We start from the raw sequence: 12,826 nt of genomic DNA, 5'->3' as shown, positions 1-12,826 counted from the left end.
TATATGAGAAAGTGTATTTTTTAGGATACAAGAGCTAATTTAAAAAGAATTGTAAAGTGGTATAGTGTTAAAAGTAGGACCTTTGACATCAGATAGATCTGAGTTTGAATCTTAGCTCTAAATCTCAATCTTTAAATTTCCTATAAACATTATATTTAATAAATTACTATTATTATAATATTATATTAGCCTTATCAATCTCATTGATTAAAGTTAATATATAATTGTAATAATCAAAGGCTGGTTATAAATCAATCTGATAATATATGTGAAGAGCTTAGTACACGGCTTGGCACCAGGTGACCTCAGTTGATTCCTTTGCAGAACTCTGTTCAGCACTTACTCTTGATTCGGGTGCTTGGTATGGCTTACCAAGACAGTGCCCCAACTGTCTGAGCTTAGTTCTAGAGGGGAGTGGAAAGGAAATCTGAATTTAGGTATGAAGAAGAATAAAGCAGAGTGATGGGTTAGAGCACTGGTTGGCACACTTTTTCCGTGAAGGGTCGCCTGGTGAACATTCTCAGCTTTGTAGGCTGATGTTCTGTGCTCCACCTGCACACTTTTGCCATTGTAGAGTCAAAGCAGCAGCAGGTCATAGGGAAACAAGTGAATGGGGCTGTGTCCTAGTCAAACTGCATTTGCAGAAACAGGCAGCGGATCAGTTTGGCCTTGGGCCGCAGTTTGCCAGCCCCTGGATGAGCATGTGACAGGCTAGAGGACCTGTTTCAGATGGGGTTGTCCATAAAGGCACAACAGAGCACTGGCCACAGTGAGGGGATGAGCCCTGAGGCCAAGAAACCAAGTGTGGAGGCCCGAGGAGGTGGGAACACTGTGATGGTGAGGAGGTAGGTAAATGAACGGAGAGGACAGTGCAGGAGGTGATGGGAGATGTAGGAAGGACTAGTCTGCTTGGGACCTTCGGGTGTCAACAGGAGTTCAGACCTCACTGGAGACAGAAGGCCACAAGCTGTGGTGTGAGTTAAAGGTCATTCTGGCTGCCGAGTGGAAAATTGACTTCAAGGCAGAGTGTGGGTAATTGAGAGTTCTTTAGATATGCTGTATTTGAGATGCCTAAATATAAAGATTAAATGTAGGATAAGGGGAACAGTTTTATATTTGCCAGGAATATGAGACCTTTTGGGGTGGTGGGGGGAGGGTGGTGAATGGATTATTTAGTGAAAGGCACTGGGCAGTTGCGTAGGAAATGGTAGTGCTTTCCTCATTTCACATCCCTAAGTCACTACCAGACAGACTGGAATTAAATGTAAAAACTTGATGAAAACCTGGGTATTTATTATTCTTAATTGATAACTTCTAATTAATATCAGAGTTTTTCCAAAGTCATTTGACTCTGTTTCCTTCTCCCCAACCTCAGGAGAAGTCTCATATCATCAGTCATCAGAGACCTTATGTCCTAGAGTATGTGGTCTTTCCCTCTCTGCCACCAATGCCTGTCCGCCTTAGTGGCTTCTTCATCTTCCTGGTAATAGTTTCTCCCACAAGTGACTCATAATTCATTTGTCTCACTTCTGATGATCGGTTACACCTTTCCCAGATCTGCTTTAGCAGTAATTAGCAGCATAAAGTGTACACCTTAGAAAACATCACTGTCTCCCAGCAGCCTCAGCCATCGTTCTGTTAACTTGTCCTATTGTCCCTGCTCCTGCCCTGAAGCTTCCCAGAGGCCTCCCATTTGTTGACACAGCCACATTGTGTAGCATTAGTCCCTTCTGTCTTGGCTTCTCCCCTGGTCACATTCCATGGTCTGCTCTCATCACCACCCCTGACGGTACTCACCTCCCTTCTGTCTCTCATCCCACTTGACTAGAAGACTCCACCATTTTAACCCCACTCTCTGCCATCTTTATACCCATCCCTGAGTAGGTGAACAGAGTGAAGAGCCGCCCAGCCCAACACATTGGCTTTCTGAGAAGTTCCTGATCCCAAGCCTCACACAGTCTCTGTACCGTCCAGCAGCCTGACTCTGATTCCCTGGCCAGCTTCCGGTCCTGTTGTCTGCGATGACTCTTTTGTACTTGTCTTCTCAAAGCATGCCTGCCTCTCTTTCCTTTTCCACTGATGGCCTTTCTTCTTCATTGGGAAGAAAAGGTTTTCAGATGAAAACTTTTCAGAGAGCAGATATGTCCCCTCTCTTCCTTTTCCCTCCCATTACGTGAAGAGTGTCTGCCTCTTCTCGTCAGAGACTGGTCTCTTCTCTTCTGTTCTGGTCACTAGTGCTTTTCTACTCCTCTCCTTTCTTTCCCAGTCTCTCCTGTTCCACTGCGCCAGTTTCCCACAGCCACAGGCAAGCCAACATCTGGATTTTTTTTTTAAAAGATTTTATTTATTTATTTGAAAGAGAGAGAGAGAGCAGAAGCAGGGGGAGCAGCAGAGGAGGAGGGAGAAGCAGACTCCCTGCTAAGCAGGGAGCCCGATGTGGGGCTCCATCCCGGGACCCTGAGATCATGACCTGAACCAAAGGTAGACACTTAAACAGTTGAGCCACCCAGGCACCCCTAACATTCTTTTTTTTTTTCTTTTTTAAACATTTTATTTATTTATTCATGAGAGACACAGAAAGAGAGGCAGAGACACAGTCAGAGGGAGAAGCATGCTCCATGCAGGAAGCCTGATGTGGGACTCGATCCCGGGACTCTGGGATCATGCCCCAAGCCTAAGGCAGATGCTCAACTGCTGAGCCACCCAAGCGTCCTACCCCTAACATTTTGATGTTAAAACCAACACTCTCTTTGGGTGTTCAATCCCCATCCACCATATCATATCATATTTAAAAAGTGTTAAAAAGAAACTAAGTGAAATTGGTTTTAAGAATATGTTTTATTGAACCCAGTACAGCCAAATCATTTCAACCTGTAATCAGTATAAAAGTATCAGTGAGATATTCCAACTCAGTCCAGTGTATATTTTGCACTTTCCAGTGCTTTTCAGCCAGAACTAATCTCACTTCACATGCTTGGTGGCCATATGTGCCAGTGGCCCCTTTGGTCGGCAGCACAGGCTTAAACGTTCAGTCTTGGCTTAGCATTTCTGCTGCCTCTTAAGTGGCTTCCACATCCATCACACAACAGATACTGTTCCTATTGGAGGTCACCGGTGACTTCTGTCTTACCAAATACAGTAATTATTTCTGTGTCTTACTCAGCGTTTGAGTTGCATTCAACTCAGTTAACCACCAACTTTTTGAAATAATTTCACTTCTTGGCTTTCCTGATACCGTATTCTCCTGTTTTGTGTCTGCCTTTGCCTTTCCCTCATCTCCTTGGTGCCTCCTTCCACCCTAACCATTAGATTGGGTGCTTCATCTCAAGGCTTATTTCAGGGCTATTCTCCAAATAAAGTCTTTCCCCCAAATATGTTCATCCATCCTAGGGTATTTAAAGTCTTGTATGTGTTCACATCTCACAGATTTAAATGCCTGATCTTGTTGTCTCCTCTGAGTTGCACTGTGACATAAGCAGCCTTCCGCCTGACCTCTCTGATGGGAAGTCCTCCTGACATTTCTCACTGTGTCAAAGATGGAACTCATGATTTCATTTTCTCCTCTAGTCTTTCCTGCCTCAGTAAATGGCACCAGTGTCTATCTACCAAAGTCGAAATGCTTGGCAATGTAAGTAAGACTTGCCTTGTCTTCTTTCTGTACCTCTATATTGTTTTTGTTCTTAATTTTGCTTGATCTTTTTCCAGAATATACCTTACATTCATGCTCTCTTCCTCATCACTAGAGATACCACTACCATCCAAGCCTCTAGCATCTCCACTGGCTTACTGCAGCAGCTTCCCAGCTGGTTTTATTGCTTCCATCCTTGTCTCTCTACCAGGATCCAGAGTAATCCTTTAAAAAATGTAAATTAATTGTAAGCAGCCCACCTGAAAACATCTGTAAGATTTCCTTTTGGACTTGGATAAAATCCAAACTACCTACCATCATGTCCTGTGTTATGATTCTCTTGCCCGTGTTTCTAGATTCGGCCCACACTGCTCGCCTCCCCACTTAAAATGCTGATTCCAGGGTGCCTGGGTGGCTCTGTCAGCTAAGCATCTGCCTTTGGCTCAGGTCATGGGCTACCTCCTCACCAGGGAGACTGCTTCTCCCCCTGCTTATGATCTCTCTCTCTCTCTTTCTTTTTCTCTCTCTCTCTCTCTCATGTAAATCTTAAAGAAAAAGAAAGAAAAAAAGTGCTGATTCCATTCCCATTGTCCTTTCTCACAATTTCTTCCCATCAGCTTTTAATTCTTCGGCGTCTATGCCTTTGCCTTTTTTAGAATTTGTCCTCCCAGCTTTTTGTGTATCTGGCTTCAATTCATTCAAAGCAGTTCCTTTCTGTTACAGTTTCTGAGAGCAGCCCATTTTCTCCTTCATAGAATGTATAACAGGTCTTAATTACTTGTTTACATTTTATTTTTTTACTCCTCTACTATAATGCTAGCTCCATGAGAACAGAAAGCGATATCTTTTTCCTGCCTGGGATATTATCTAGTATACTTGGACCCTCACTAATACTTGAGTAGATTAAAGCAAGGATAAAAATAAAGAACATAAGCTCAACAGCAGTAGTTTAGGCTGGTGTAGAAATCGAAAACTTTCTACATGTCAGCATGTCAGAACCCATAAGATATTCCCATGAGCCTGGAGGAAATAATAAAACGATGATACACAGTGTAGTGGTATCGATAACCTTTGCAAAATTCTGGAAAGGACTAAATACAAAAAAGGAGGCAAAATATAGGAACCAGTAATCAGTAAAGAAATAGAAATGACTCACATGCATAAGAACAACTGATTTTCCTCAGTATCCACAAAATGCAAATTAAAGGATGTCATCTTGCCTCAAATTTTCAAAGATTATGTTAAAGTTGGGATAAGAGAATTCACATGTAGCTGCAGGGATGTCAATTTGAAAGAGTCTTTCTGGAAAGTGCTGTGGCAGAGGTTCAGACTTCCTTTATGGCAACTTAAAGTCCCAGTACTTTTTGCTTTGGCACTCCCAGGCCTGAAGAAATACCCAGCAGTCCATTTTATGAAGTAATTAGGTCCCAGCCAGAGTTGTCCTTGACTGCTGTCCTCGAAAGTTTTAAGCATTCCTTCCTGTGCTTGTGAATTTGCTGCACAGCTGCTGTATGTAGTTTGGAAGCTGGTGGTACAGAAACATGGTCAGGAACCTGAGTTAAGAAATGGCACGATTCAGTAGTTTCTCCTTGAGAACTCTGTCTGAAGGAAATAGGTAGGAATGCAGGTCTACGTTTAACATTCTTGTGCTCCATGGCAACTGTCACAGGTTGGTTTGGGGTATTTACTTCAAGGAGTTAGGTGTTTGTATTTCAGGTTGCACGTCCATGTCCAAGTTGGTCCAGAGCAGGCAGGTGTCTGTACTGAGTCCCCGGCAGTGTTGTGGAGCACAGTGTCTGTAACTGCACAACGAAAGTAGTCATGGTCTCCCATTGGAAACACCGAGCACTTGATCCCAATGGAATGAGCTCTCGTTTATTTTTGCTGTGGTCAGAAGTTTAAATGGCTTTTACTTCTCCTCTGGTTCATGAGGATTTGCTTCTAAGATTAAGCTGCTGCTCGTTGATAATTGGGAGGCAGCGTTGAGAGGATGAGGCCTGGCCTCTCCAGCTTGCTGGCTCTGTCGCTTGGAGCAGGTTCGGAAAGCTCTCGGACCTGAAGTTTTCTCCTGCGTCCACTGGCAGTAAATACATAGGGCCACTTCAGGCTGACGGCTGCGCTTCTCCAGTGACGTATCTGTAGGGCTTCTCTGTAGTGGTAAGTAGTATTAGTAATGACTGTTACTGTTTTTTCAGTCTCTCTAAAAATCTAGGGACTTTTTTTCACTTCAAATTCCATATACTATATACTATGTTCTCTGTTAACTATGTAAACTGTGATGGTTTTGTTGTTTTTGGTTTTTTTGTTTGTTTGTTTTTTGTTTTTTTTTTTGAGAGGGAAGTTGATACTGTGGGTGAACTTAAACATCTTGTACGAGTTCACAGAAACTCCCAGAACAGGTTACATCCCAGAACACTGGGAATATTTTAAGCATCCTATATCAAGATGGATTGCCCGAACTTTCTTTGATAGCCCTGAAAAGAATTATGAAAAAACAATGGCTATCCTTCAAATTGAAGCTGAAAAGGCTGATTTACGGTTAAAGGAGCTGGAAGTGCGAAGGTTGATGCGTGCAAGAGGTGATGGTCCCTGGTATCAGTATCCAACTGTTGATAAGGCACTGATTGATTATTCTCCAAAAGCAACTCCTGATAACTAATCTTTTACTTCTCTAATACAAACTGTATTCTCTTTAGGGGAAAAATCAATAAATATATTCTGTATTTTTGCTCAAAAAAAAAAAAAAGTTCTGAGTTCACAGAAACTCGTACAAGATGTTTAAGTTCACCCACAGTATCAACTTCCCTCTCAAAAAAAAAAACAACAAACAAACAAAAAAACCAAAAACAACAAAACCATCACAGTTTACATAGTTAACAGAGTCTAACGTGCCATATGTCAAATGCTAAGCCAGGCCCTTGACACACTAATTCGTTTAGCTTTAGGATCAGAGCTGCATTATTTAGGTACGCTAGTCATGCCTCTTGGAGATGGGGAAGCTGGAGCTCCGGGTAGCTAAGGAATTTGTCCCAGGTCACTTTGCTTGTAAGTGGCAGAGCCTGGATTTGATTTGATTTGATTTGATTTGATTTGATTTGATTTATTTTATTTTTATTTTATTTTATTTTATAATTTTATTTTATTTTATTTATTTTATTTTATTTTATCTTATCTTATCTTATCTTATCTTATCTTATTTTATTTTATTTTATTTTATCTATTTTATTTTTTAAAAGATTTTATTTATTAATGAGACACAGAGAAAGAGAGGCAGAGACACAGGCAGAAGGAGAAGCAGGCTCCATGCAGGGAGCCTGACGTGGGACTCCACCCCGGGTCTCCAGGATCATACCCTGGGCTGCAGGCAGGCGCCAAACCGCTGAGCCACCCGGGCCACCAGAGCCTGGATTTTAACACAGCCCTTCTGAGGCTACAGCACAGGGTCTACTCACTCCTTTGTTATATGACCTTATTTTGCCATTACGTGGCTTTCTATCTCATGAAGGTGTCATGAATATTTTTATTGTTAGGAACACAGCAAAGCCTTTTATTCATAGGATCTGAAATTCACATTTAAGAACAGACTGACATCCAAATGTGGGTTGAAGCAGAACTCACAAGTCTTGTCTGTTCAGACAAATTATTCTGTGGTTTTCCAAAATACGCAAGGTGTCTTTTTTTTTTTCTAGAAACACCGGTACTATCTATAATCATTAAAGTGTTGTTGCTATATAAAAGTCCCGTTGGGGCACCCCCGGTGGCGCACCTGCATATTATCTCAATTGTGTCCATTGTTACCAATGATCTTTTAAAAAATGAAGTAAAATGTTACTTGATAAAGTCTGGCACTCTTTTTTTTCTTCTCTCCTTTCCAGGCATTCTTTAGTGGCAGACTGAAGGCCAGAGGGAACATCATGCTGAGCCAGAAGCTTCAGATGATTCTTAAAGACTATGCCAAGCTCTAACGGAGGCACTACATTATGAATAAGAATAGAAAAGTGACATAACTCTCTTCACCCAGATATGCAAAACTGATGAAGCAAAAGCGATCAAAACTAAGATACAGGGAAAGTTGCTTACCCTTTTCAGATTTTAGATGACTTTTCAGATTTTAATTTTTTACTAATTTTTCGCGTTATCCTTCTTTTTACAAGGAACTGCAAGCCAGCAGGTGATAACCTTTCTGTTCCTAGAGCTCTATCTTCATAAGAAAAAGTTTTCACTCAAGCCTTTAGAATTGTGACAGCATTTATAAGTGGAAAGGAATATTAGATCAGGAAAGACCCCTTTGATGTCCTATACACTGTTCTGTTATTTTCTGTTCTCTATCTTATCGATAGAGAAGATAATTTTAACATGAATTGTCACTTGTATTCACTTGCTGTTCATACTTTGCTATGTTCTGCTTTAAAGCAGGAGAAAGGTCTTTATGTTCCCAAATAGTTTTCTTCTCTCCTCTGTTTGGCTGGAAATCCTTTATTTTCAAATAATGCCTGTAAATACCATCATGGGGTTTTCTTGCTTAATCAGTAATCGCGAATCATAAAGATGTTAGTAGCAAGTACCATCATACTCATATTTCTTCTCCATGTAGCTCAGGTGATGTGTGCTGAGGAGATGCCCTTTGACCTGTTGGCTGCAGGGGTGACCAGCAAGTGAGATGCTGAGGTCAGGGCTGGAGTGCATGCCACTCATAGAGCATAGCCAAGGGGGATGTGTGTGGGGGGCTGTTATAGGTTCAGTTCCCTGGGAGACAGACTTTAGAGATCTTTGGTCAGGAACTGTATCTGGAGTTGTTCTTGGGATTAATGCCTAGGGAGAGTGGTGGTAAACAGAGGAGGCAGGGGGAGAAGTTTGGCTGTGGTGCACTCACCACAAGGCCTCAGCCGATCCTCTGGGGATGGCCCAGCATCTGCCCTGAGTTAACTAGTCACTGATTGCGGCCTGTCCTGCCAAGGTACCATGACATGGGGCAGCACAGCAGGGTAGGTCCTGGAGTGTGCTCACTCACTTTGATGGCTTGGTCAGCAGCTGAGAGACTGTCTTTGGTCCTGAATAGGGCTTCTGGGAGGGTGGCCTGGTGCCTCACATCAGGGAACAAGACTGGGGAACCAGAACTCAGGGATCAAAGGAAATGGTCTCAGAAATGTGAAATTGAATTGGAATATTTACACAGTGGTGGAACATAGAGGAAGGCCTTAATACACTATTGCTGACTTAACGAATGAGCAGGATATAGTGGAAGGCAGAGAAGAAAAGTTGTGCATTTGTCAATTATGCCTTATCGTCATGGTCTCTGTATGGTATTCTAAAATTAGTTGTAATGTAGAGTGATTTATTGTTATACCAACTGAATTTGTTTTTAAAGTAGCAGCCTTTTAACATTGGTCTTCTATAATAGCTGTTGTTCCTGTTGAGCTTGGAAGAGCTTCGTGTCCTTACAAATAGAAATTGCATATTAAAATGAATCAAATGCCACACACAAATAAAAGTGTTGAATATATACCCTGGATGCTTAAAACATATTAAGAAAGAGGTATTTTCATTATCTCACTAACCTATCTCTGTCAGTCTGAAAGGCCAGAGAGCTACTGGTGTCCAGATTTAGCGGCTGCTTCTTACTACTCTTCATTCTCCTTCATATTTTCTATAATTTCAATATTGTTGATCGCACCATGCTGCTTAATTCTTTTCTCCCTTTTCATCCTCCAATGAGAAACATACTTCTTACTGAACCTGTGGGTTAATCACCCTGTCTCCTACTTGTCTCTTTTATAACTTTTTCTGTCTCTCTTACTTTTCAGGATTATCGATTAAACAAAGTTTCAGTCCTCCTCACTTTTTGCTAGACATTTTCTTCCTGGATTGGTTTCGTCCAGTTTCTTATCTTCAGCCATCACCTGAGTGCTGGTTGCTCTGAATCTGGACCTTAGCCCTGAGCCCTCCATAATGCCCCTCTGCCCCTTGACAGCTCCAAATCATTACAGGATTGTTGTCCTCTGGTTCCCATGCACACATGTCCAAGGTAAACGCGTGATCTTCCCCTCCACTCCTGAATGTGTTTGTATCCTTATTGCCTTAGTTAAGGACATCACCTTTTGCGGAGGCCAACCAAGAAACCAATTCACATTTGACTTTTCTTGTCCTCACTCACCTCCCCCCCATCTAATTTTTCCCTTCCACCTCCTGAATATTCCAGGGTTTTCCAGCTGCTACTACCCAGGTGTGCTCTCATAGTGGATAGCTCATTGTAGCAGCTTTCTAGCTGGTCCCGGTTTTTCACAACCCACCTCCCACCTACTAGAAGGACCTTACTAGTCTAGTATATACACCTGAATGAATTTGTGACTTCCCAACTTAGAAAACTGTGAGAGTTCCTTCTTGGTCACCTTCCCATCAGGCCCTGGCATGGTTCCATGTTCCATCAGTTGGGATTCTTGTGGTGGCAAATAAGAAAACCAGTTCAAACTGGCTTAACACAACTTTCCTGCATAACTGAAGAAACATCTAGAAGGGTAGGACTGTTTGAAGAGGCTTAATCAAGCATTTCACTGTTCCTTGTCATCTCCCTGGCTACTTGATATGCAAGCTCCATATGGTACCCTCCCTGGCAACTACAGGTCATTCCTGTTTGGTTACAAGAAGGCAACCAACAGGTCCAGTTCCAGAGTCCCATTCCAAGGGAACCAGCAGAATGAAGAGCATGGGGTTCTCAAAAGCCTCAGTGAAGGCCTCATCTAGTCTCACTAGCTGAGCTTGAGTTAGAAGGCGATCCTTGAGTCATCACTATAGAGATACTGGATATGCTGATTGGCCTGTGTCTATCAGGGCCCAAATGTATAGCTAAGTCTAGTATGTGGGGGGGAGGGTCCCTCAGACTCCCCGATTTTGATGATTTGCTGGGAGGACTCATAAGACTCAGCATATAGTCATACTCGTGACTATGATTTATTATATCGAAATGATACCAAGCAAAATCAGAAAATGAAAAGATCGCATGGAGTGAGGCCCATAGGCAATCAGGTACAAACTTTGAAGACATCTTGTCCCATAGAGTCACACAGGACATGCTTAACTCCCCCAGCATCAAATCCTGACAACACGTATAAAATGTCTACGAAGACTCAGTGACTAGGGTTTTAATTGAGAGGCTGTTCACACAGGCTTCTCTTGCCAGAGCACATACCAAAATTCCAGACTCCTAGAAGGAAAGCAGGTATTTAGCATAAACCCCTTTGGTACAGTTTGGGTACAGGAAGCCACCCTCAGTGAGAGAATGGGAGGAATCCTGAAATTTAAGTTCCTAAATGCCAGCCGAGGGCCAACCTTGCAAGCATACCTTTCTAAGAACTACAGTCTCAGCTCTTCTCCTTAGCGTCAGTCCCATCCAAGCCACATGGCCTGAGAGCTAATATGATTTCCAAGGAAATCGAGAATATGGGGGACCCAAATCACAGTGGTCCACCCCAAAGGCTCCTTAGCTCTCATCTCTCCCAGCTTGCTTTTTTGAACCTCCTCATCTGGTAAACTCCATTCTTAGGCCTCCCAAGTGTGCCTCTGCATGGAGCTGTTCCTAACAAGGCCAGAACAATCTCTGACTTCTCACGGAACTTGGTTTGTCTATTTTACAGCAAACAGCCTGAGAAAGCATATTTTTATATTGGACAGAAATAGATTGAGGAAAAATGTATTTAATAATACCACCCCAACAAAAAGTTTACCCTTTAGGCCAACAAATAGAGCAGCAAAATTAAATGGTAAGCCGGTTCCACAGAGAAATTCTGACGCTGAAAAACCTCAAAACCAGAAAGTTACAGAGAGTGATTTTCTGAAGAGCAGAGCATTTTAGGTCAGTGTGGACTAAGCTATTTAAAAGGGGAGAGGAAAGAAGAAAACTTTTAAAAAACCCATGAATAGGCAAAAAAAAAAAAAAAAAATTTCAAGCCTTGGCTAAAAATGTAGATTCATATTACACATTTATGCAGTATATTGGCTTGAAGTTGCCTAGTAATGACATCTAGATATCAGGGTTACCATAGCTTAAGAAATGAAAAAAAGAAAGATACCTGAGAAGATAAAAATATCAAGGTATTAAAGTTGAAAATTTACACACAGAAAAACTGTAGAGCCTTATCCGGAACCCATCTTTTTTCTTTTTTAATATTTTATTTATTTGAGAGAGAGAGTAGAGCACAAGCAGGGGAGAGGGAGAAAAGCAGGCTCCATGCTGAGCAGGGAGCCCAATGTGAGACTCAATCCCAGGACCTCTGGACCATGACCTGAGCTGAAGGCAGGTGCTTAACCAACTGAGCCCTCCCGCCCCCTGCCAGGCAGCCCAAAACCCATCTTTTAGGGAGCTTAGCTACATAACTTGTTGAACAGCTGGCAAGAATAACAAAATAGACAAATAGATTTGTGTGTTCTGGGGGCAGCATTGGCTGGGGGGAAGCTTCTGGAGGAAGCACAGAAGACTGTAAAATTGAAGCAGAAAAACACTAGGAAGTACCATGTCACCTGAGTGTTTGAAGGGAGGTTAAGCACCTCTGTATTCCTTCATATCTTTTGACATTACAGGTGTATCAGTTAAAAACAATGATGGGTTAAATTGGGGTTCCAGGGGCACCTGGGTGGCTCAGTGGTTGAGTGTCTGCCTTTGGCTCAGGTTGTGGTCCTGGTCCAGGGATTGAGTCCCACATCAGGCTCCCTGCGAAGAGCCTGCTTCTCCCTCTGCCTGTGTCTCTGCCTCTCCCTCTGTGTCTCTCATGAATAAATAAAATCTTAAATAAATTGGGGTTCCACAAACATGTTCTTTAAAGGACCAGATAATAAATATTTTAGGCTTTGGCCTATAGAATGGGTCCTGGGGATAGTTGTTGAGTGCCAGTTAAGAAAACATTAGCTAGGGACACCTGGGTAGTTCAGTGGTCGAGCGTCTGCCTTTGGTTCAGTCATGATCTCAGGGTCCTGGGATCGGGTCCCACATCGGGCTCCCCACAGGGAGCCTGCTTCTTCCTCTGCCTGGGTCTCTGCCTCTCTCTCTGTGTGTCTCTCATGAATAAATAAAATCTTTAAGAAAAAGAAAAGAAAAGATTAGCTAAGGAGTGCCCTGTGGCTCAGTTGGTTAAGCAGTTGACTCCTGATTTCAGCTCAGGTCATGATCTCAGGGTCATGAGATTGAGCCCTGCATTGGACTATGAG

The 12,826-nt window shown here is 42.5% G+C and overlaps 1 protein-coding gene across 1 annotated transcript in view; it reads left to right on the top strand.

Annotated features, from left to right (window-relative positions):
- HSD17B4 (hydroxysteroid 17-beta dehydrogenase 4) overlaps window positions 1–9,131 on the top strand; it is a 93,661-nt gene extending 84,530 nt beyond the window's left edge. The window contains exon 24 of the mRNA XM_041761292.1: window positions 7,504–9,131. Within this exon, the coding sequence (XP_041617226.1) occupies window positions 7,504–7,593 (90 nt within the window). The 3' untranslated portion in view covers window positions 7,594–9,131. The remainder of the gene's footprint in view (window positions 1–7,503) is intronic.
- Window positions 9,132–12,826: the final 3,695 nt, after the last annotated feature.

Source organism: Vulpes lagopus, chromosome 7 (genome assembly GCF_018345385.1).
Source record: "Vulpes lagopus strain Blue_001 chromosome 7, ASM1834538v1, whole genome shotgun sequence".
NCBI lineage: Eukaryota > Metazoa > Chordata > Mammalia > Carnivora > Canidae > Vulpes > Vulpes lagopus.
The sequence above is the reverse complement of the archived record's forward strand: the minus strand, read 5'-3'. Positions and strand labels throughout refer to the sequence as shown.